The sequence below is a fragment of the Microcaecilia unicolor genome, chromosome 3, assembly GCF_901765095.1.
Source record: "Microcaecilia unicolor chromosome 3, aMicUni1.1, whole genome shotgun sequence".
Lineage (NCBI taxonomy): Eukaryota > Metazoa > Chordata > Amphibia > Gymnophiona > Siphonopidae > Microcaecilia > Microcaecilia unicolor.
Genome location: NC_044033.1, coordinates 32318241 through 32342327, shown reverse-complemented (window position 1 = coordinate 32342327; position 24087 = coordinate 32318241). Strand labels below are relative to the sequence as shown.

Here is a 24087-nt window from a genome sequence, read left to right as displayed (position 1 = left end):
AGCAATTTGTGAAGTCCACTGCAGTGCCCCCTAGAGTGCCCGGTTGGTATCCTGGCATGTGAGGGGGGAACAGTGTTCTACGAATGCTGGCTCCTCAGAGGCATTATAGTATTCTCAGTCTTAGTTACTGTACCTTTCCTAATGATTCCTAGTATCCTGTTTGCATTTTTGGCTGCCACTGCACACCGGGTAGAAGAAAATTTCAGCGTATTGTCTACAATGATACCTAGATCTTTTTCTTGGGTGCTAACCCCAAGGCATTCTATCCACACCAAAAACTTTTACACAAAGAGCTCCCCAGTAGGAAAAAGCACACACAAAAAATCAAGACAAATACAGAAGTTTTCAGTACCATTATAACTCAGTAAGCTTTATTTTTTTTCCCCATCACCAATCTATTTACATACACAATTTCATTATAAAAGAAAAGCAAAAGATAAAATAATATATGGGTCCAGTGGAGCATGTCAAGATAAAACACCACCAGCAGTGCTGCACTTAAACCGATGTTTGCTTGTAGTTTTTGGTATCCAAAACTTTCTTCCCACACATTGCGCAGATGCCTAGAAAGAAAGAAATAAGTAGATGATAACTAGAGAAACTGTCATGGTGACTTTCCATTGTACAGGCTAATAATATACTAGAATCCTTTTTTCTATAAACAGCGTGTTATAATCTTTTTTAGATCTGGAGGAAAAGCCTCACGTGTCGTGAATTAACTCCGAACTTCGCAGTTACACTGTCATACACTTACACTGTCATACATTTTACGGAGTACTCACTCGCATCATCAGCATAAAAGCCTCCAGTATATCACGATTGTATTCACTCTATGCTGAACCTTAATCACTCAAAGTTATATGAAACGGTCAGATTCTTAAAACTTATCTTTGGATAGCAACTAGACTGTATGACTGCAAATTTTTAAGAGTCTGAACATTTCACATAACTTTGATTATGAGTGATTAAGATTCAGCATAGAATGAATAATAAATCATGATATACTGAGTGGAGGAGTGGCCTAGTGGCTAGAGCACTGGTCTTGCAATTCACAGGTGGCCGGTTCAAATCCCACTGCTGCTCCTTGTGATCTTGGGAAAGTCACTTAACCTTCCATTGCCTCAGGTACAAACTTAGATTGTGAGCCCTCCTGGGACAGAGAAATATCCAATGTACCTGAATGTAACTCACCTTGAGCTACTACTGAACAAGGTGTGAGCAAAATGGAAATAAAAATAAATATCCTTCACTTTGCTCCATTAACGATTTAGATAAATGTCTAAGACTTTCCATTGTAGCCAGGCTGTGTTGCCGTTCTAAGACCATTCTGCTTGTGAAGCTATTCATGCAAGTCTGAGGCTAATGTAACAAAGCACAGTAACAAATGTGATTAACCCGGATCAGCCACAGTAACAGCCCATGTTAATGATATGACAATGGGTTTTCTGTTGATATATTAGCTGTAAATTTAATGTATTAATATGAATATTTAACTACATCTTTCTATAGTGTAGATAATAGTTGCAGTTAAGAGAGATGTGTTCCTTTAATGAGTTTTAATGTGCTTTATTTTTTATACATGCCTACAGTAAGAAGCTGTGTTTTCATAGGATCTCATACAACGGAGAAGTACAAAGTACACAGCACAAAGCAGCAGCACAAAGGGATTCCAAGCATAGACCAAACAAATGTGCCTTATTCCAGGACCCAACACGGGCTGTGTTTCAGAGACACTTTGCCTGCATCAGGGGTCAGTCTACAACATAAAGATCAGACAGTGTGTGGTACAATTCAAACTGCACATGACACGGCTTTTAAAAAAAACTTACAGGAAAAAAGTGCCTTAATGATATAATTCTACCATGCAAAGGTGACCCAGATAAAAATGTGTGTATAAAAGACATGAATATAACAAAAGAGAGGGAACGAAGTACAAACTAAAGTCCAAACAAAAAACACAGCACCACGGGCCTTTAAAAATGGAACACAGTTCTTTAATGAATGAGCCTTGACAAAAAGACCTGACACGGGCCGTGTTTCGGTGACTAGCACCTGCGTCAGGGGTCACAGTGATGACGTGGAAAACTTGGGGAATAACTCGAATATATTCCTCTACAATATATTATTCCTTACCCCACGTCTCATATAGTAAAAGCTACAAAGCACCAAGGCACTTTCACTTTCTGTATCCATTTGGTAAGGAATAATATATTGTAGAGGAATATATTCGAGTTATTCCCCAAGTTTTCCACGTCATCACCGTGACCCCTGACGCAGGTGCTAGTCACCGAAACACGGCCCGTGTCGGGTCTTTTTGTCAAGGCTCATTCATTAAAGAACTGTGTTCCATTTTTAAAGGCCCGTGGTGCTGTTTTTTTTTGTTTGTATAAAAGACATGAAACAATTCAGAGTACAAAAAATATGTACCATAAACCAAAACACACTTGCAACAAGAACTCTTAATTAAAAAAAAAAATGAATGTTATGAATAAGATAGTGACACATAGGACTTTGAATGAGAACTAATTAACATGCATTAAAAGCTGTAATAGTGCTACTGACACAATGATGCTTGCAATAGCATTAGTACATATCAGTACATTGGCCATCTTCTGTAATCCTTCCTTCCACCTTATGTTTCAGCATGTCCCATGAATATTCTTTAAGAAGAATCCACCAGCTCAGTAAGTGTGTTGACAGGCCATGTTTGAAAAGAAAGTCTGATTCAAGTTTCAAACAGGACACTATAAGAATCCATACCGGGAAGACACCCATTACATTTGAAAGGGACACACAAGGTAAACATAACATTCCCTAGTATTTATTTGTTTTACGGGTTGCTAATTTCTTCTTTGTTCTGCTATAAATCTGAAGGCAGAAATTTACAGTACTACACTACAGTGGCTGTTAGTGGCCAGGATACCAACGCTGCTGAAGCTTAGTAGGATCTGTCAACCTGGTTACTTCGATCTGCACGTACTTTACTGCTGCATCATCCTTTTGCTGTGCTGATCCTACTCTGGGGTTCCCTCTCTCCTCCTATTCTGCATTTTGACCCTTCAGAATGCAAAATTTAGGGCAGCCTTAAAAACGTGGGATTTTCTCTCAAGTTTTTCTTTGACTGATGTCTAATTTTGATATTTTGGGGGTATCTGATCTTCTCAGTTGGTCTGTCCCTCTTTTGGAGGAATGTATAGTCGTTGGCTTTGTTTTCTGCATTATATTGTATTATCTATGTTGAACGAACTTGTGTGTCTTTCTGGAAATGTTTAGACTCCTCTCTGTACCAGTATTTTACGAATGAGGGTAACAAGTGTTTGAATGAATAAATAAATAAAAAGGCAAAATAAAAATTTATGCATTCATTGTAAAAAAAAAAATAAAAACAAAATTCCATTTAGTATCTGTGCAAATTGTATCGCTGGAAGTATTGTGATATAAGGGAGGGAAAAAAAATAAACCAAACTACTAACTGCCTCTCCCTCCCCCAATAACCTGTGTGGAGCAGAAAATCTAAAAGGGTAGAAACAGGACTGGGCTAACCTGTTCAGACAGTTTCTGTGCGGAACCTCTGTTGCTGTAATTTTCGCATTATTTAGACTACATTAGGGCTAGAAACAAGTTAAAGTCAATTTTGTTTCACCAACCTGACAGCTAAACTGTTCTAAAACTCATATTATGACAGAATCTTTCCTCTGCTTAAGATGTAAATTGTACTAAACACAAACATGTCTGCTATTTACGGAGTTCAAGGAGCCCGTTTGAATGTCAGCTCGATTCTGAAGCTGTACACCTCAATGCGCTTGTGCAGATGCAAATTATCTGAAATCAGCAGCAATGTTAGAGTCCAGGCCCTGCACAGCTGATACCATGCTTGAAGTGGAAAAATGTATTTTAAGCCATCCCTATTCTCTCTGTAACCACCTCTACCATGTATTATCTACATAAAGTACCACAGGGAAGAGGTAGTAAAGCAAGCAAAGAAAGAATCATCAATATTTATATGCTTTTTAATGTAAAAATTACCCCAGAAGCCAAAGGTTTTGTCAGCTCCATAGATCAGAATTTCCTTGGCGATTTAAAAACAAACCTCAGGCAGAAGCAGAGGGGTGGCACTAGATGTGAGAAACTTAAACACTAAACAGGAAATGGAGCAGAGGGCTCTCTGGTCACTTGTTAAGCTTTCCTAGTTTTTTTCTAAAGTGGCTCACCAATTTTCTACTTCAGCTTTCAAGACCAATTAGTACTGAGGTTTACTGGGTCTATGATGTTATTTCTTCCTCCATTTTATATCCTCTCTCAACTCAGTCAGTCACTGCAGCGAAGAGTCCTTGGCCAGAGGCTAATAGACTATGGTACTCTCTGGAACATCGTAATGTTTTTTTGTTACATTTGTACCCCACATTTTCCCACCTATTTGCAGGCTCAATGTGGGTTACATAGTACCGTAAAGGCGTTCGCCAAGTTCGGTAGAGAACAAATACAAGGTTATATTCTGGTCGAATAAGGTCGGTGTGTGATCATTGGTTTTGCTGTGTTGCCGGGTGTGGGGATATATGTTGGATCGGTAGGGTAAGCCTTTTTGAACAGGTTGGTTTTTAGTGATTTCCTGAAGTTTAGGTGGTCATGGATTGTTTTCACAGCTTTTGGGAGTGCGTTCCATAGTTGTGCAGCTTTGGGGAGTGTGTTCCATAGTTGTGCGCTTATATAGGAGAAGCTAGATGCATAGGTTGTTTTGTATTTGAGGCCTTTGCAATTTGGATAATGGAGGTTTAGGTATGTTCGTGATGATCCAGTTCTGTTTCTGGATGGTAGGTCTATAAGGTCTGTCATGTATCCTGGGACAACGCTGTAGATAAGTTTGTGGACCAAGGTGCAGATTTTGAAGATGATCCGTTCTTTGATTGGGAGCCAGTGCAGCTTTTCTTGGAGGGGTTTAGCCCTTTCGAATCGTGTTTTACCAAATATCAGCCTGGCTGCTGTGTTTTGGGCGGTCTGGATCCAGAATCCAGGCACTAGGGGTTTGATTCAGTAAAGGGTGCTCAATACTATTCTATAATGAGTGCTCAAAGATAGGGCCCGTTATAAAAACGCCGAGTGCTGATTTCGTCGCCCAAATTTGTGTGCCAGGACGTACGCCTGCTGAAACAAGGTGAAAATCCCAGCGTTCAATTTGGACGTACATCTCCTGCACCCAATCTGGATGTACATCCCCGGTATTCTATAACTGCACACAAATTTTAGGAACACTCCTGACCTGCCCATGAACCTCCCATGGCCACACACCCTTTTGGATTGTGCACTATGAGATTTGGGCGCACACTGTTAAAGAATAGTGCATAGCAAGAATGTGCGCCCAAATCCAAATTGGTGCCAATTAGCACCCAATTACTGGCAACTAATTGGCTTGTTAGCCAATTTAGTTGGGTCCACATCTTGGCATCCAATTAGAATCTGTGGGTTGATGTCACCGTTGATTCCTAGCTCAGATCTTTAGCGTCCTGACTCAGCCAGAGTTAAGGAAGCTGTGGAGGCAGCATTCTACACCCTTAGCGAGTAAGAGTACCGGTCATAGTGCAATGACATCACCTAGTAGCTAGATTTAGGGCCTAGGATTTGAAGAATCCCAAAGGAGTCCCGACTGAGGTCCATTATGGAGACAAATAGACTAAGCAAGCTGGGAGGGGCTATATGAATGACAATAATGAATGAATGAATGAATTTATGAAAAAATAAGTCAATAAAAACTACAAACTTAGGTTGCTGCAAGGGAAAACTCATGATGCTGAATCCCATTTCCAATTCCGATTTGAGTTGTAAACTGGCAAATTCAAAAGTGGCAATAAAACCTCAAATCCATACACACACCTTTTGACTATTTGTTTACTTTTCTAATAAGTCTGATGAATAATGAAATACCGAAACAAGAACAGAACCAAAAAAAAAAAGCACTAATAAAAGGAAAGCAGGTAGCCAAGCTGTTGAGAGACCAACAAGCAGAATGAAATAAAAAGATGAAAACATGAGGAACTCTCACCCTTTTTATAAGCACATCCCTGGCAGTAATGAGAACCAGGCTGATGAACTGAACTTTTACAGATTCGACATATCGCAAACTTATTTTTCCCATAGGGATCAAACCTGTGAAGAAAAATAAAATGTTAAATAGATTATTTGCCCCTACCTATTGCCTCAATATTAACATAGTGAATGATAAACCAATCTATAAAAGGCTTGCTAACAAATCTCATCAGAAAGAATTTTATCCTGCTTCAGAAGCATACTATGTACTGTGATCAATTGTAAGGCTGATAGAAATGTGGATAGGGAAAAAGGAACAATATCAGTAGAATCGAACTGTATGGCCCAATTTACTAAAATTCTTTTCCATAGACACAGACTCCTGGATTCTATATATGGCGCCTAGAACTCCACGCCAAAATATGGGCACAGTCGCTGAGATGCATACGCAAGTTAATTGGTTACCGAGCTAGTTAACGACATTAATTGGGTGCCAGCATTTATACCAGGTTTCAGCAGGTGTAAGTCTGGCACCTAAAATTAGGCACAGGAAATCAATACCAAGCGTGATTGTATACAGTGCCATTTATAAAATTTCCCCCAGAAAGGGTAAATTAGGCCTTACCTGCTAATTTGCTTTCCTTTAGTCCCTCCAGACCGGCCCAGAATGTGATTGATGGGTTGTGCACGCCTTCCAGCAGGTGGAGACTGAGAAAAAAAACTGTGACTCTAGCAAGCCAATAAGAGCCCTTGCCAGCTAGAGAACGATCCAAGTACCAAAGCAGAAGTAAACCAAAAGAAGAAATAAATGGACTGTGCATTCAAAACCTGAGCAGCTACCGGCACATTGCCAACATAGGGTGAGTGCCTGCAAACATAATCTGTCCAAAGATATGCCCCTGCATATCAGGATATTTAAAGATCCAGAAAAAGTTTTGTTTTTTTTGAATAAAGAAATAACTACAAATACCAGCAACACAGCTCCAAATAAAGAAATATCTTCCAACTTTTGAAACAGAAAACACCTGAAGGGAAGAATCTGGGCCAGTCCAGAGAGACTAAAGGAAAGCAATTTAGCAGGTAAAGCCTAATTTACCCTTCCTTAGCGTCCCTCTGGACCAGCCCAGAATGTGACTGATGGGAAGTAACAAAGCAATTAAATTATGGGAGAGACCCCTAGCAGCCCCGTCATCAAGACATGTGCCCCGAAAACAACTTGCGACGACTCAGAACGTCAAGTGATAGTGCTTAGAAAAAGAATGCAAAGAAAACCAAGTCGCCGCCCTACAAATGACCTCCGGAGGCACCAGACAACGCTCTGCCCAAGAAGCTACCTGACTCTTGTAGAGTGAGCCCTAACATGCTCTGGAACAGTCTTCCCGGAAAGAAGGCAAGCTGAGGCAATCATCTCTTTAAGCCACCGAGAAATAGTGGCCTTAGAAGCCATAAATCCTTTGCGTGAATCTCCGATCAGAATAAACGATCGGATCGCCAAATGTCATCTGTAGACTTGAGATACTGTTTCAACACCCGTTTGACATCTAAATGCTTCAAACGACGCTGCTCCTCAGATCCGGCGAAAGAGCCTAACACAGGCAATACCACCGGTTGAGATAGATGAAAACGAGTGACAACCTTAGGAAGAAAGAAGGAACTGGTCACAAAACTACCCAATCGGAACAGAACTCCAAAAATGGAGATCTACACGACAGCGCCTGCAACTCCAAAACTCGCCTAGCCAAAGCCACGGCCACCAAAAACACTGTCTTCAGAGTCACGTCTTTCAAAGAACAAGACGACAAAGGCTCGAAGGGAGGCTACTACTACTACTATTTAACATTTCTAGAGCGCTACAAAGTATACGCAGCGCTGTACAAACACAGAAGAAAGACAGTCCCTGCTCAAAGAGCTTACAATCTAATAGACAAAAAGTAAAGCATTTAAATTTAAAATATTTAAGCAGTCAAGCACAAAAGAACAGTCACAGAAGGACTGAAGATGTTGAAGGGTGGTCAGTGTGATTAGGTGTAACTCTGGTTGGAGTAGTGGGAGAAGGTGATAGAAGAATAGAAATGGGTGAGGTAAAGTAATGAGTGGGTTGATAGGGAGGTTATATAAGACATGTCACTCTAGGGGTGGGTGGGTAGAGGGGTAGGGTGGGCGGGATTAAGTCTAAAGCAGGAGAAGGTATTCTCTGCAGCCTATCTGTAAGAAGATGGAAAATGCTCTCTGAAGCTGCTGCTATAAGTTGTTAGTTTTCTCTCCCTGAAAGAGATCCAAGCCACACCCACGAAGTTCAAACTGTCAGTGGGGAGGGTGAGGGGAGGAAATGGCAGTGCTTGATGAAAAAGAGAGCTCAGTTTGATAGGAGATATACTATAGGATGTCATTCTGAGGCCAGGCTAAGTCTAAAGCAGGAGAAGGTATTCTCTGCAGCCTATCTGTAAGAAGATGGAAAATGCTCTCTGAAGCTGCTGCTATAAGTTGTTAGTTTTCTCTCCCTGAAAGAGATCCAAGCCACACCCACGAAGTTCAAACTGTCAGTGGGGAGGGTGAGGGGAGGAAATGGCAGTGCTTGATGAAAAAGAGAGCTCAGTTTGATAGGAGATATACTATAGGATGTCATTCTGAGGCCAGGCTAAGTCTAAAGCAGGAGAAGGTATTCTCTGCAGCCTATCTGTAAGATAGAAAATGCTCTCTGAAGCTGCTGCTATAAGTTGTTAGTTTTCTCTCCCTGAAAGAGATCCAAGCCACACCCACGAAGTTCAAACTGTCAGTGGGGAGGGTGAGGGGAGGCTTAGTAAGAACCGAAAGCACTAAATTCAGATCCTAACGAGGAAAGGAACATTGAGACGGGGGACGAAGGAGATTAACCCCCTTCAAAAAACGGAGTACATCCGGATGAGTAGCTAGAGATTTCCCTTGGACACGGCCACAAAAACATGCCAGAGCTGCAATCTGCACTTTAAGAGAGTCAAAGCAAGACCTTTTGTCATAACCACATTGCAAAAAAAATCCAAAATTTGCGGAACCGAAGCACGAAAAGGAGATAGACCATAACTCCTTACACTCCCTTACACCAAGCCTTGAATATCCGCCAGGTCCAAACATAATTCAAAGAGGTAGAACAGCGACGTGAGCGAAGCATAGTAGGGATGACCTTAGCGGACTAACCCTTCTCAGTCAGCTTAGCCCTCTCAAGAGCCAGGCCATAAGACAGAATCGACCCGGATCTGGATGAACCACCGGGCCCTGCGTCAACAGATCTTGAGTGACCGGAAACCTGAAGGGAACACCTACCAGAAGACGTCGTAGGTCGGCGTACCACGGTCTGCGAAGCCAATCCGGTGCTACCAAGATCAGATGTCCCCTGTGAGTCTCGACCTTCTGAAGAAGACGCCCTATCAGAGGCCATGGAGGAAAGGCATACAGTAGACCGGCTGGCCAGGATTGAAGAAGCGCGTCTACGCCTTGAGCTTTGGGATCCTTGCGATGACGGAAGAACAGAGGAAGTTTTGCATTGAGAGCGGAGGCAAACAAGTCCATCCTGGGACACCCCCAATGATTGACCAGTTGCCGAAACGCCGCTTCGCTTACAGACAGCTCTCCGGGATCTAGCAAGTGACGACCGAGAAAGTCTGCTTGAACATTTAGGACCCCTGCCACATGAGCCGCTGATAGCGCCACCAGATGGGTCTCTCTCCACAGAAACAGTAGCAACGCCTCTCGCTCCAATGGTAGGCTCCTCGTCCCTTCTTGCCAATTGATATACGCTACTGCGGTGGCACTGTCTGACATCACCTGAACTGCCTTGCTTTTTACTAGATGAAGAAACCCCTGGAGTGCCAGGCGAATTGCTCTGGTCTCTAACAGGTTGATCACGCAAGCTTTCTCTTAAAGAGACCAGAGACCCTGAGCATACTGTCCCCAACAGTGAGCTACCCAGCCTTAGAGACTGGAATGTTGTCACAATTCTCCAGCTGGGCTGGTCTAGAGACATACCTTTGGTCAGATTGGCCTCTCGAAGCGACCATCGATGATTGGTCTTCACTTGGATCGAAAGTGGTAATCTCTGATGAAGAGAATCTGTCTGCGACAACCATCTCAACAAGAAGTGACCTCTGGAGAGTCCTCATGTGAGCCCTGGCCCAGGGCACTGCCTCGATCGTTGCCGCCATGGACCCCAAAACCTGGAGATAGTCCCTTGCCGACGGTCTCGAGGTCTGTAAGAACTGACGAATCTGACACCGCAGCTTGAGGACACAGGCCAGCGGAAGAGAACACATAGCCCTGCCTCGTGTCGAACAGGACTCCCAAATACTCTAACGAGTGAGAAGGCTGAAGACGGCTCTTCTGCATGTTGACTACCCAACCTAGGGACTGTAAGAATTCCACTACACAAGCTGTCACCTGAACACTCTCCTGATAAGACTTTGCCCTGATCAACCAATCATCTAAGTAAGGATGGACTAAAATGCCTTCTGTTCCGAGAGACACAGCTACTACGACCATGCCCTTGGTGAACATACGAGGAGCGGTCGCAAGCCCGAAGGGAAGAGCCCGAAACTGAAAGTGCTGACTTAGCACTGCAAAACGGAGGAAACGTTGATGTGCAGGACGAATAGGAATATGAAAATAGACTTCAGTAAGATCGAGAGAAGTTAGGAACTCCCCGGAGCGAACTGCAACAACGACCGACCACAAAGTCTCTATACGAAAAGAGGGCACCTCGAGAGCTCGACTGACCGCTTTGAGATCTAAAATCGTCCGGAAAGAGCCCTCTTTCTTGGGTACCAGAAAATAGAGTTAACGGCCTTAACGCTTTTCCACCAAAGGAACTGGACAAATCGCTCGGAAGTCTAGAAGTCTGCGAAGAGTATCTCTGAAGGCACTGACCTTGATGCGAGAACGGTAAGGAGATTGTAGGAAAGCGTCTGACAAAGGATGAGCAAACTCTAAGGTGTACCCATCTCAAATAACCTCTAGAACCCACTGGTCAAAGTAATCTGGGCCCACCTCCCCTGAAATTGTGCCAACCGAGCACCTATTTGGACAAGAGGCTGGGCCCACAAACCTTCATTGCTGAGGATGGGAGGAGGACGAAAAAGAATTCCCTGCTTCTCGACCTCCTCTACGACCTCCCTGAAAGGACTAAGTCCTTTGGAAAAACCTGGAGCGTTGAACCGGAAATACTCTGCCTGGCCGATAGATGAAAATCACGCCCTCTACGACGACCGGAAAAGTTACCACGCCCAGCACCTCTGGGACGATCCTCAGGCAACCTTGGAACCTTAGCTTCACCAAGGCTATGTACCAACTTGTCTAATTCCTCACTAAACAGAAAAAGAACCCTTAAAGGGAAATTTACTAAGCTTGGACTTAGAAGATGCATCCGCCGACCAACCACGCAGTCAAAGAGAACGACAGGCCGCAACGGAAAGAGCCATCGACTTAGAAGAAGCTCGAAGCAAATCATAAAGAGCATCCACCAAAAAAGCCAAGCCCATTTCTATCTTTGCCACTTCAGCATCTACAGTTGAAAGGTCATCCAAAGTACGGTGCAAAACTTTTTCTGACCACTGAAAGAAAACTCTCGCTACTAAAGGACCCACAAATCGCAGCTTGTACTGCCAGAGCAGAAACATCAAAGGAACTCTGCAGTAAAGATTCAATATGGCGATCCTGGGTATCTCACAGAGCCGTTCCACCGTCCACGGGCACAGTGTTCTGCTTGGTAACTGCGCACTCTACCTCATCTACTACTGGAGGGCGCAAAAGCTCTTTGTACGAGTCAGGAACCGGAGAAAGCCTGACCATAGATCTAGCAAGCTGAAAAGCAGAATCAGGAACCTCCCACTGAGCCTGAATAATATCCCTAATATCCTGATGCATAGGAAAAGATCTACCTGCCCTGTTAATACCCTTGACCAGCAAATCTACCTTTCTGGGTTCCGCCACTTGGACATCTTGGTCATCAAAACACAGAGTAGAAGAAACCTGCGAAAAAAGTTCCTGAAGATCATCTTTATGAAAAATTCTTACCACTGAAGCGTCCTCCCCCGCAGGAAGAGCTTCTGCTCCATCCTCTGAGTGATCAAGATCCTCAGCAAATTGCTCCTCAGGGAACCATGCTTCCTCCTCTAAAGATGGTATTTCCTGAACAGGGGTAAAAGAAAAATCCTCTTCTGTCTCTTCAGAGTATCTGACCCGCTTTATATACATAGAAGAGCCCTTCAGAGATCTTTTGCCTGGAGGGTCCCCAGGAGTAGCTTTGTGTAGCAGAAAGGCTTGGTACACCTGTACCACAAATTCAGGCGGGAATCCTCCCTCACCCGCTGACAAAACGGGAGATTGAATAGCACGCAGAGACACAGCACTCAAAGAGGCCTGGGGCGCAGTATCCAGCGAGGCATCCAAGATGGTGATGCTTCCCGCTGAAACCGTCACCGGGAGCGAGAGAGACCCCAACCGCTGCTGAAGCGCCCAAATCGCACCTCCCAGCCGACGGTGCCGACAATTTCATTGTCCCAGCACTCTGCTCCACCAACACCTCTGCAGCGGTGCAAAATTTACAAACACAGCTCGCACCAAGCCCCCGCCGCTGACAGTCAGAGCAGCGACAAAGTTTTTCCGACATCGCTGTCAGCTGCTCAAAAAACCCGACAAAAACGAAAGGCTCCAAAGAAACAAGAGAAAAAAAACAAAACAAAGTAGGAGCTGCCCAGCTCACTGTTTTTTTTTTTTTAAGTAGCTGCCTCTCCCTGACTCCAAACCTCTTCCCCTGAAGAGCTTGAGGAAACTGATTTTATTCTTTTTTTTTTTTTTTTTTTTTTAAATGTGAGCTTTTCAGCTGATTAAATAATATCAGGGAGGAAATGGGGAGGGACTCGGCCCCCCCCGAGTGTAGCACCCCCGAGGTGCTAAGAGACCCCCACGGGTCTCTGCTTCTCAGCAAACAGGTGGGGTTTTTTTTGTTTAAAGAGGCACAGAACCAAACAAATATCTAGACAAAGAATCCCTTTACAATAAAGAGAAATAAAATATAGAATAGAAAAAGAATGAGACTGAAGGGCTCACCACCTTCCACCTGCTGGAGACTGAGATTACTGGATCTTTCTCTTGCTGCCAAGGGCTCTTATTGGTTCTCTCTAGAGTCACAGTTTTTTTTCTCTGTCTCCACTGCTAGCAGGCGTGTACAACCCATCAGTCACATTCTGGGCCAGTCCGGAGGGACGATAAGGACTGGAGAGGGGAGAGGTGACTAAGTGGGAGGCCAGCAAGAAGCAGATTGCAGTAGTCTAAACGAGAGGTGACAAGGGTGTGGATGAGGGTTTTGGTAGAGTGCTCGGAAAGAAAGGGGCGGATTTTACGGATGTCGTAAAGAAAGAAACGACAGGTCTTGGCGGTCTGCTGGATATGAGCAGAGAAGGAGAGAGAAGAGTCAAAGATGACCCCAAGGTTTCGAGCTGAGGAGACAGGGAGAATGAGAGAGCCATCAACAGAAATAGAAAACGGGGGGAGTGGGGAGGTGGGTTTGGGGAGGAAAATGAGAAGCTCGGTTTTGGTCATATTTAATTTCAGGTGGCGTTGAGACATCCAGGCAGCAATGTCAGACAAGCACGCTGAAACTTTGGTTTGGATGCAAGGTGAGATATCAGGGGTAGAAAGGTAGATTTGGGAGTCATCAGCATAGAGATGGTAGGAAAAGCCATGGGATGAGATTAATGAACCAAGGGAAGAAGTGTAGATAGAAAAGAGGAGGGGACCAAGAACAGAACCCTGAGGTACGCCGACAGGCAGAGGGATTGAAGTAGAAGAGGATCCACCAGAGTGAACACTAAAGGTGCGGAGGGAGAGGTAGGAAGAGAACCAGGAAAGGACAGAGCCCTCCTCAAACCACTCAGGTGCATCAAAAAACACCTCTCACACTACCTTACCTACCACCTTTCCATCTAAATCTTCACCTACCTTCAGCCTATTATTGATTGTATTTAAGATCATGTAATGACTACATCATAACAACACTCTGTAAGCCACATTGAGCCTGCAAAAAGGTGGGATAATGTGGGGTACAAATGCAATAAATAATAATAATCTGTCTTGTGTCAGAATTAGTGGTATAACAAAGTGTCAGTAAACATGTACATTAACGTAAGACCCCAGTGCGCACTGTGCACTTAACTTCAAGTGATGATAACAGATAGTATGCTGAGATCATTTAAAATACAGTACAATGTCAGACTGTGAAATACAAGACAGCCATAAACCCCGCTGTTCCATATGAATTGTCATATTAGAAGGAAGGACACACAGACACCAATTCAGAACCAGAACATGTCGGCATGATTTCAAGCACACAGAGGTGTGCCAGGGAATTGGAATGGAAGACATTTGGGGGAATATTCTGCCGTTCTATTGATAGCTGGAGCCAAACAGAATTCTGCACGTTTGTTTTTCATATGAGGGGAGAAAGGCAAAACCGTGAGCTACACGTCATGCACAGAATGCCAAGTTGTCAGGAGGGGGATGATAACCTTAGCTCTGTTTTCCAGAGCCATAGACAAATATTTGAAGAAATGAGATTATGTTTTCATGTATATGCAGTTATGCAGCAATGGAATTTCAAAGCAATAAGGCTGAAGTAATGAACAGCGCAATGGCAAGTTATTTGAAACAAAGACGTAGTACAGGGAACACAACTTTTTACTGTTTACATCGTAACGGAACCAAGGTAGGGTCATGACAAAAAAAAAAAAAAGTTTCCCTACAGTGTATTTTTTTTTTAATTAGTACAAACTAACAGGTAACAGATTTAAAACAAGGTGGTAGAAGTATTTTTTCATTCAGCACACAATTAAGCTGTGCAATTTGCTGCCAGAAGATGTGGTCAAGGAAGTTAGCCTAAACGGGTTTAAAAAAAAAATGTAGACAACTTTCTGGAAGAAGAGTCCATAAATTATTACTAGCCATGTAGCCTGAGGAAAGCCACCACTTAGCCTCACGTGTAAGCAAGCAGAAATTCTGCCAGGTACTTGTAGCCTAGTTAGGGAACTGTCACAGACAAGTTGCTGGGCCTAATGGGAACTTTGGTCTGACCCAGTGACGTCACGTCTTAGGTTCTAATATAAAATGATACAGAGCCTACAATATAAACCCTATAAAGAAAGGCTCAGGACACTCACAATGTACTTACTGGAAAGAAGAATAGAAGGTCTTGAGAAACGTTCAGATATTTGACAGGATTCAATAAAGAAAAGGAAGGTGGAATTTTCCAAAGAAAAAGAATCTGAAGGACAAGAGTTTATGACAAAGTTGTAGGGAGGAGGTTCAATGGATAGTAAGGGAGGATGGTAGATCTCTGGAATAGCCTATCTACAGAACAACCAAAAACATGATTGAATATAAACCTGCTTGTGGCAGACAAAGCACAGCGTTAAGGGAAGGTGGGCAGTCAGGTTGGAAAAAAAACAAACAGGGCTTGATCATTTGCTGAGTCAGAGAACCTTTAGAGCAGTGTTTCCCCAAGTCGGTCCTGGAGAACCCCCTTGCCAGTCAGGTTTTTAGGATGTCCATAATGCATATGCACGAGACTGATTTGTATACACTGCCTCCACTGTATGCAAATCTCTTTAATGAATATGCATTGTGGATATCCTGAAAACCTGACTGGCAAGGGGGTACTCCAGGGCCGACTTGGGAAACACAAACCAATGGGCAAAATGGTGGTACAACTGCATCAAGCTTCCCAAAAATCTTGGGTTACCAACAAGAAGTGGCATGATTACAACACTAACATCAAAGTGCAGCTCCACCTGACTTCTAAGGCGGGCGAGGTAAGCAACAAGGAGAAGACTATGGATAACAACAAGAATGATGTGGACACATAGATATGGAGGACTGTGTTAGAAGAGGGTTAAGAGACTAAGAAATACGATATGGAGGAAGACAGCACTGATGTTGGTTTTAGTATCAAGAAAAAAAAAAAAAAAGAAGAAAATGATTAAGACACTCAGGCAGACTGGATATGCCAAGTCCTCTTAACCTACTGTCATTTACTTAATAACCTTACTGAAGAACGGATGGACCACACTGAAATCAAAGAAAAATGCAGCTGGACATATTGATCAAATTATGTACAAACCACAAAAAAGGAGACAATACATCTTTCTATAAATAATCAGCACCTTCTTATAGATCAATATACATTTTTTAAATTATGTAAGCAAGCTTGTGTGGCATAATTGTACAAAGTTTCATTGGGACAAATGTCCTTACACAGCTCAGATATAATCATTCACCATGTAAGTTTTGCGAAAACAACTGTCAATTATAAATGCTTTCATCAGTCCATTTTAAAATCAAGCGTTTGTCCTAATGAAAATCTGCACAAATATATGACACCAATTTGCATATATAAATATTTTTATATTGATTAGTTTTTGTGTTTTTTTTTTTAACATGGAGTTGGATATATTACAACCTTTTTCTATCTAATCTGATGTCATCTCTGATCACATACTTGGTTTAGTTGCTTTTCAAACTGTGGCATGCAAAACTTTCATATTATCTCTTAAATGCAAATTAATCAAGTAAAAAATCCACTTGGAGTTTTGGATTCATTTTGTAAACCTATTACTAACCCTGAAATTTCCTTATGATCTCAATAACTTAGCACCCAGCAGCTGAGATTTCTTTGAACCCCCCCCCCCCCCACTCCCAGTCACTACCAACATTGCAGTAGTGCAGCAATTTCCATTGCAACTATACCTTCCAGTCCAGCACTGAACAGCACTCAGGGACTGAGCCATGTGGTGTCCTAACTTCCGAGCTGCTCTCATGGTCTCAAATAAACTGGAGAGCCACACAAGTGCTGGACAGCAATGAAAATAAGGAACACAGGGAATTTCTGCTCATCCCTGTGATCTGCAACATTATTTATTTATTTATTGTATCCCACATTTTCCCACCTCTTTGCAGGCTCAATGTGGCTTACAATATATCATGGATAATGGAAATAGCAAAAGATATACATTTGGTTTTACAGAAGGATTTTGACTTTGTTAAACCTTAGTTTAATATTCTTCTCCACAGGGTGGAGAAAGTTCTTCCTAAATATTGTCTAATGGATCAAGTGCAAATCTGTTTACTTTCTCAGGAGCACTGTGTACATTTATTTGGCAACAGAGGACAACTTGTCATAGATCTATCCCCCCAACATGTTTCTATATTTCAAATCTTTAGGAGAGACTCCTTATGCATCCATCTATTTACTTTGCAAGTAGGACGATGCAATTATTTGTGCACACATTCTGAGACGGACAGATCACAGTGATTTGCAAGGATCCCACTTTAGCTCAGAGGACGAGGGTCTAATTGGCAGTTTAAAATCCAGAGCACATAGTAAGTTACACAGAGGATTTTCAAATGTACCTTATTTCCAATAGCAAAGAAAGCTTTAAAAATTAACAAAATTCACTAAATCACAGCTGAAAAAAAAATCATTTCTAACACTGATTACTGCCCAGCACTAACCTTGTCCTCTTTGATGTTAATGCCTTGTTTTCATTTAGTCTTCGTCCACCGCTTTCTACAAAAGTCAGATAATGGTTATTTTACTTATAACTTTACTGCTTATTAGAGAATAAGTTCAAGGTGTACAGGAGTGACACAGTGCAACAGCAGAGACATTTACTGACAAATGCCATCTCATTTAACAAGAAGAGTTATCCATTGTGAAGAAACAGCATGGGAAACTTGATATTGTGCACATTTCAAACTCAATACAAAAGGACATCAACTGTTTCTGGTAGTCATAGCATTTCTACTTTTACTTGTACAGCACTTCCCAGAAGGCAGCACTAGTTCATCAAAGTGGGCATACACATTAGCTTGGAGCTAAACCTTGGAATTCTGTCAACACGTTTTGGCAAGCAATGGAACACAGAAGTATGGGGTATTTAGAGCCCTATTCACTAGAGATTAAGGCAACACTCACAATGAAATAGAAACCCAGAAAGTCTTATTCCTAAAAGGTTTTCCCCAAGTCTTCACCTATGACAAAAATGTTACGTAAAAAAGGACACTTACAAGGTATTTTCAATGGATAAATTCCATTCATTTATATTTAGCTACAAAAATATGCAAAGAAGGGTACTATTAAGATGGCAGACTGAAGAGAGACAGCCTCCAGACGCCTTGCTTGCCAGTCTAGCACAGGATACATATAGCCAGCAGGAAAAAGAAAGCAAGAATCTTAGGGGTAGATGCATCAAGCAAACGTAAAAAATCAGAAACGTAAAAACCTTTACCGAATCTCAAATAACGAAGCATGCTGCAAAAACACAGCCCCAAAAAGTTTGGTGCGGTATTGGAAAGAACGATGCACTAATCCCCGTCGGTAACCGGCTCGTAAAGCATGCGCAAAGCAGCCAAGCGTTATGCTGGCTGCTCTGCGCATGCCAGAAACTTAAGAAAAAAAAGAAAACACAAACACGTGGCTCCCCACTTTCCCCTGCATGTCTCCACAAACATTAAAGGATCGGGAGGGGGCAAAGACGCTCAACAGCAGCGTCCTGTATGGACGGCCTGGCCTTGCCCCCCCCCCCCCCCGAGGTCCCCGCTGCTCCCCGCTGCTCCGTTTGTGAAATAAAAGCTTTTAAAAATGAAACCTTTGCAGTTGCTGGGCTCCCCCTCCCTTCCTGTGTCTCTCTTCTTTAGTCGGCAATGCTCCCCCTCCTGCCCTCCTCCACCTCCGTGCCCCGCCCCCCCCCCATTTCGTCCCCGCCGCTCCCCCCCCCCACCGGACCCCCCCTCCACCATAATGGCCGGTGCAGCGCCTCTCACCTATGTTTGAAGGCGCTGCACAGGATGGATCAGCTATTCTTTAGCTCTTCTGTTTCCTTTTTCTTCCTGTATCCGCCCTCCTCTGACGTCAGCTATCTACGTAGATAACTGACGTCAGAGGAGGGCGGACACAGGAAGAAGAAGGAGACATCGGAGGAGACAGAAGAGCTAAAGAATAGCTGATCCATCCTGTGCAGCGTCTTCAAACATAGGTGAGAGGCGCTGCACCGGCCATTATGGTGGAGGGGGGGGGGGGGGGGGCCGGGGGGGGGGGGGGGGGACGGAGGTGGAGGAGGGCAGGAGGCGGAGCATTGCCAACTAAAGAAGAGAGACACAGGAAGGGAGAGGGAGCCCAGCAACTGCAAAGGTTTCATTTTTAAAAGCTTTTATTTCACAAACGAAGCAGCGGGGAGCAGCGGGGACTTCGGGGGGGGGGGGGGGGGGGGCAAGCAAGGGAAGGCCAGGCCGTCCATACAGGACGCTCCTGATGAGCGCCCTTGCCCCCTCCCAATCCTTTGTTTTTGGATTTTGCTGACCGGGTAGCCACGTGTATGTGTTGTGGCTTTTTTTTTTGTTTGTTTTTACGTTTGCAGCATGCGCAGAGCAGCCAGCAAAACGCTTGGCTGCTCTGCGCATGATTTAGGGGCCGATTACCGATGTGTATTGTGATTCTTTGATACATTGTACGTTTGAATACCGATCTGAGCATGTGTGACTTTTTTTTTTGGTGCATTCTTCGTTTTTTAAAAATCGTTAGGGACTTTAACGATTTTGATTTTTTTACGTTTGGTTGCTGCATCTGCCCCTAAGTCTCTAATGCAACCACATTGGAGTATGGTGTGTAATTCTGAAGTCTGCACTTGAACAATTCCATCCAGTTTATAACCTTTTGAAAGAGGGCAGCTACTAAAATGACCAATGGTCATCATAAAGCATACGGGGACAGACTTAAAAATCTAAATACATACTTAAATAAAAAAAAAAAGGCAGAAGAGGGAAGATATGACAGACACATTTAAATAGTGCAAAGTAGAAAAGCACAAGAGAGGTCATAGATTAGTGCAGATTCAAGAGCAATCTAAAGGAATACTTCTTCGTGGAAATGGTACTAAATGTGTGGAACTGTCTAATCAGTGGAGGAGGTGGAACCGAGGATAGTATGTGAATTTAGGAAAGCTTGCACACAAGTACAGAGCACCTGAGGAAGAGAACGGGATTGTGGAGCTTAATAGTTGGTGTGAATCAACAAACTAAACAGGCCACATGCTCTTTATCTGTCATTATTTTTTTAGTTGTTTCTATGATATCCACAATGACTCCGCATATGCAGAGATATAGAGAGGCAGAGAGAGATCTCATGCACATCCACAGTGGATATCCTGAAAACCCAACTGGCCATGGCATCCAAAGCAAGTTTGGGAAGTTGTATTTTATTAGATCACTTTTGCACAAAATGAGGGGATTTCCAGCACAATTCACCTTCTCTGAGCTTATGCCTATACAAACCTAAAAGAAATACATAGTTTGTAGCATCTTCTTAAAGAAAATGTAGCTTATATATAAATATATCATATAACCAAGTAGAAGAACTGATTTTGGACAAAAATCAGTACCTGTAGTATTTCTTGCACCATCTTTCCATGTGTCAGGTGTAATAACGGTACCCAGTTTCTTCTCACCTATGATTAAACATCAGAGGTTTAGCAAGCAATGTCTACATGAGCAGCAGCTGTATAATAACCATTGGTATGGCTGCAAAGTGAAGTTCAAGCACTGAAAATATCTCCTCTATACAATGAATTACTTTTCAGCATATCAGTTATCATTTTAGGAGACTCCTTATTCAAGGGCAATTTAGCCTAGTATGGAGGTTAATTTACTACTATATATCATTTCTATAGCGTACTAGACATACACAGCGCTGTACACTTGAACATGAAGAGACAGTTCCTGCTTGACAGAGCTTAGTTTTGTGTGTGTGTTTTGTTTTTTTAAACACGTGTTAAAGGCCAGTGCCTGTAAACTGCAATTTTACAAAACTATTTCAGTGGTTCCCAAACCTGGTCCTGGAGGCACCTCAGCCAGTCAAGTTTTCAGTATATCCAGAGATAGATTGCATGCATTGCCTCCACTGCCTCCAAGCTGAAGAATCCTAGGGCCCTATTTATTAAGCTGCGCTATAGGTGTGCTAGCATTTTCAGCGCTAGAAACGCCCATAGGAATATATGGATGTCTCTAGCATTAGCGTGTGCTAAAAACGCTAGTGCACCTTAGTAAACAGGGCCCCTAACATCTTAAGGCTTTCCTCATACGACTTTAATACATAGGATGACTGACTATACACTCATTCTGCATCTGGATTAGCTTGCTATGTACACTAACGTAGATCAGTTCCTTTTCTCTTGTGTAACTATACAAAGAACTTGCCCGGAGTTTAGCTAACCATCATATGGGAGGATAGAGATGAAGGGTCAATATCGTGAAGATTCCTAGATAAATTAGATAAGATAGGACGGGACTGGGAGGGAGGAGATTTAAGTGTGAAAGTTATAAGATGGTGATCAGAGAGGGGAAGATCAGAGGCAAGGAAACTAGAGGGTGAACAGTTGGAGGAGAAGATGAGATCAAGACAGTGACCATTTTTATGGTCTTCTCCTCCTTTTTTACTTCTTGATGATATAATGGTCCCACCAATTCCTTCACAGGATTTCTGGTTCTAATATACCTGAAAAAGTAATTAGTATGAGATTTTCCTCTTTAGCAAGTTTCTTTTCAAATTAAAAGGACTTTAGACAAAGTTGAAAGAGAAAGCAGAGTTATCAAGATATACAAGAAACTCCTGAAATGGTTTGAATCATTAACACAAAGAAATTTTAAACAGTGTGACATACTTTCTGCAATGTGTTAATGCCCTATCAAGTTCTCCTTTGACTCCCTGAGATGCTGAAAATTTGACTGGGATCAAGCACTAAAAAAGGTTATTGTGCAAGGGTCTGGTGATATAGTAAACAAAGAACAGCCGCGATCTCAGAAACAGTTTTTTCTTCATTTGGAAATTAAGGTGAAAAGCAGTATATATTTGTTTACATCAGCCTTCAAAAAAGGTATTTCCTTTATTTTAGGGGTTTTTTTTTTTTGGGGGGGGGGGGGGATAGAGGAGCTTATTGTGCTTTAGAAAAACAAAAGTTAATACAAAGCATTTTAATGAGGCTTTCCCCAAGGTGCACACTATTCCAGCCCTCTTCTCAAAGTAACAAATTGAGTAAAGTGAGGTGGTAGCAATGTTAGTCCACTTTTAAAAGTAATAAATAGAAATAAAAACAGAGAAAAGAAAATGAGATGATACCTTTTTTTTATTGGACTAACAACACATTTTTTGATTAGCTTTCTAAGGTAACCCTTCTTCTTCAGCTCAGAAATAAGTTAATAAATATCAGTATATACAAATGAAACAAGACAGAAGGGGCTGATATGACCCAAGAGACAGAGATAAAACCTCAAAATCCTGACTGAATCCTTCAAACAAAAAGTGTACAACCCCAAAATAATCTCCAAGAATGTTGCCTTCACCCTTAAAATACCTAAGGAAACCCTATTACAGTACAAGGAAAAGAAAGCCAAAGAGAAAATCCCCCTTGTAGTAGCATACAACCCAGAGCTAGAAAAATTGAGAAGAATCAAAAGATTTACAGCCACTGTTCCAGGAGGATGAACTACTGAAAGGGATAGCCCCAGCCCCACCTTCAGACAGCCACCCAATTTAAAACACAAACTAGTGAAAAGCAAGCTCCAGAGAGAAACTCAAAAAGAAGAGAGTGGCACACATCCTTGCAATATATCCAGCTGCAAACTGTGCCAACACATTTCACAGGATCCCACAGTCATTCACGAAGGAAAAATATTCAACATAAAGAAATCCTTCCCTTGCTCATCTTCAAATGTGGTATATATATATCATTCAAAGTAAAAAGCATGAAGAAAGGTGCTATATTGGAGAAACAAGCCAGACAATAAAGACGAGATTTAATCTACATAGACCGTATGCAAAATGGCAATGCCAACCAGGCTGTCACCTCTGCGGGACAGCACTTTACAAAACCAGAACACTGCATCAATGATTTTATGGTAAGAATACTAAAAGGAAACTTTAAGACAATCCAGGAACGTAAGACCTTTGAAGTTAAAATGATCAAATGTTCTGACACCCACCAGACAAGATTTAACAAAGATCTGGGTTTTCTAGCCCATTATAAACCATAAAATACTACTGCTTTGTCATCCTCTAAAATCCATCTCTCCCTGTCTCCTAACCCACCCCACCCTCTTCCTGTGAGACTCTGATTGGAATGCTTTTTGTGTTTCACTTATATCTACTGATATTTATCAACATTTGCTTATTTCTGATCTGAAGAAGGGTCACTTTCGAAAACTAATCAAAAAACGTATTGCTAGTCCAATAAAAAAAAAGGTATAATCTTATTTTCTTTTCTCTGTTTTTGTTTTATTTCTATGTATTACCAAAGTAGGCCTTTTGATTTCAGCAGCGCTCATAAGTACATAAGTAGTGCCATACTGGGAAAGACCAAAGGTCCATCTAGCCCAGCATCCTGTCACCGACAGTGGCCAATCCAGGTCAAGGGCACCTGGCACGCTCCCCAAACGTAAAAACATTCCAGACAAGTTATACCTAAAAATGCGGAATTTTTCCAAGTCCATTTAATAGCGGTCTATGGACTTGTCCTTTAGGAATCTATCTAACCCCTTTTTAAACTCCGTCAAGCTAACCGCCCGTACCACGTTCTCCGGCAACGAATTCCAGAGTCTAATTACACGTTGGGTGAAGAAACATTTTCTCCGATTCGTTTTAAATTTACCACACTGTAGCTTCAACTCATGCCCTCTAGTCCTAGTATTTTTGGATAGCGTGAACAGTCGCTCGCCTCCGAACATTACCACAACCTAAGTACAGTAGCAGTACCCAAATGAACACACCGCTCCTTACTCACACTTATCGCACACCATACTGGCTGGAGCTACCAACTACGCTGGAACCTCCGTCCGTTGGCGTACGAACCCCAGATACTTCCTTACAGGCCTCCTTCAGAAATGTCAACAAACAGAACGAAACGAACGACTCCTTTTCCGCTCGAGAATTACCCTAACTTCCGTATTTTACTGCGCCGGCGCCTTCAACTAAACTAGGGAGGGGGGGGGGGAGGGGTT

The 24087-nt window shown here is 42.5% G+C and overlaps 1 protein-coding gene across 1 annotated transcript; it reads right to left on the bottom strand.

Moving 5' to 3' along the window:
• Positions 1–348: 348 nt before the first annotated feature.
• On the bottom strand, positions 349–24036 carry CRIPT (CXXC repeat containing interactor of PDZ3 domain). The gene is made up of 5 exons (XM_030195814.1): positions 23871–24036; positions 20478–20543; positions 17554–17608; positions 6038–6141; positions 349–563 (listed from the first exon to the last, which is right to left on the bottom strand). Exons 1-5 carry the CDS (start codon positions 23884–23886, stop codon positions 499–501), a joined length of 306 nt encoding a protein of 101 aa, XP_030051674.1. The 5' UTR covers positions 23887–24036; the 3' UTR covers positions 349–498.
• Between the last annotated feature and the right edge of the window lie 51 nt (positions 24037–24087).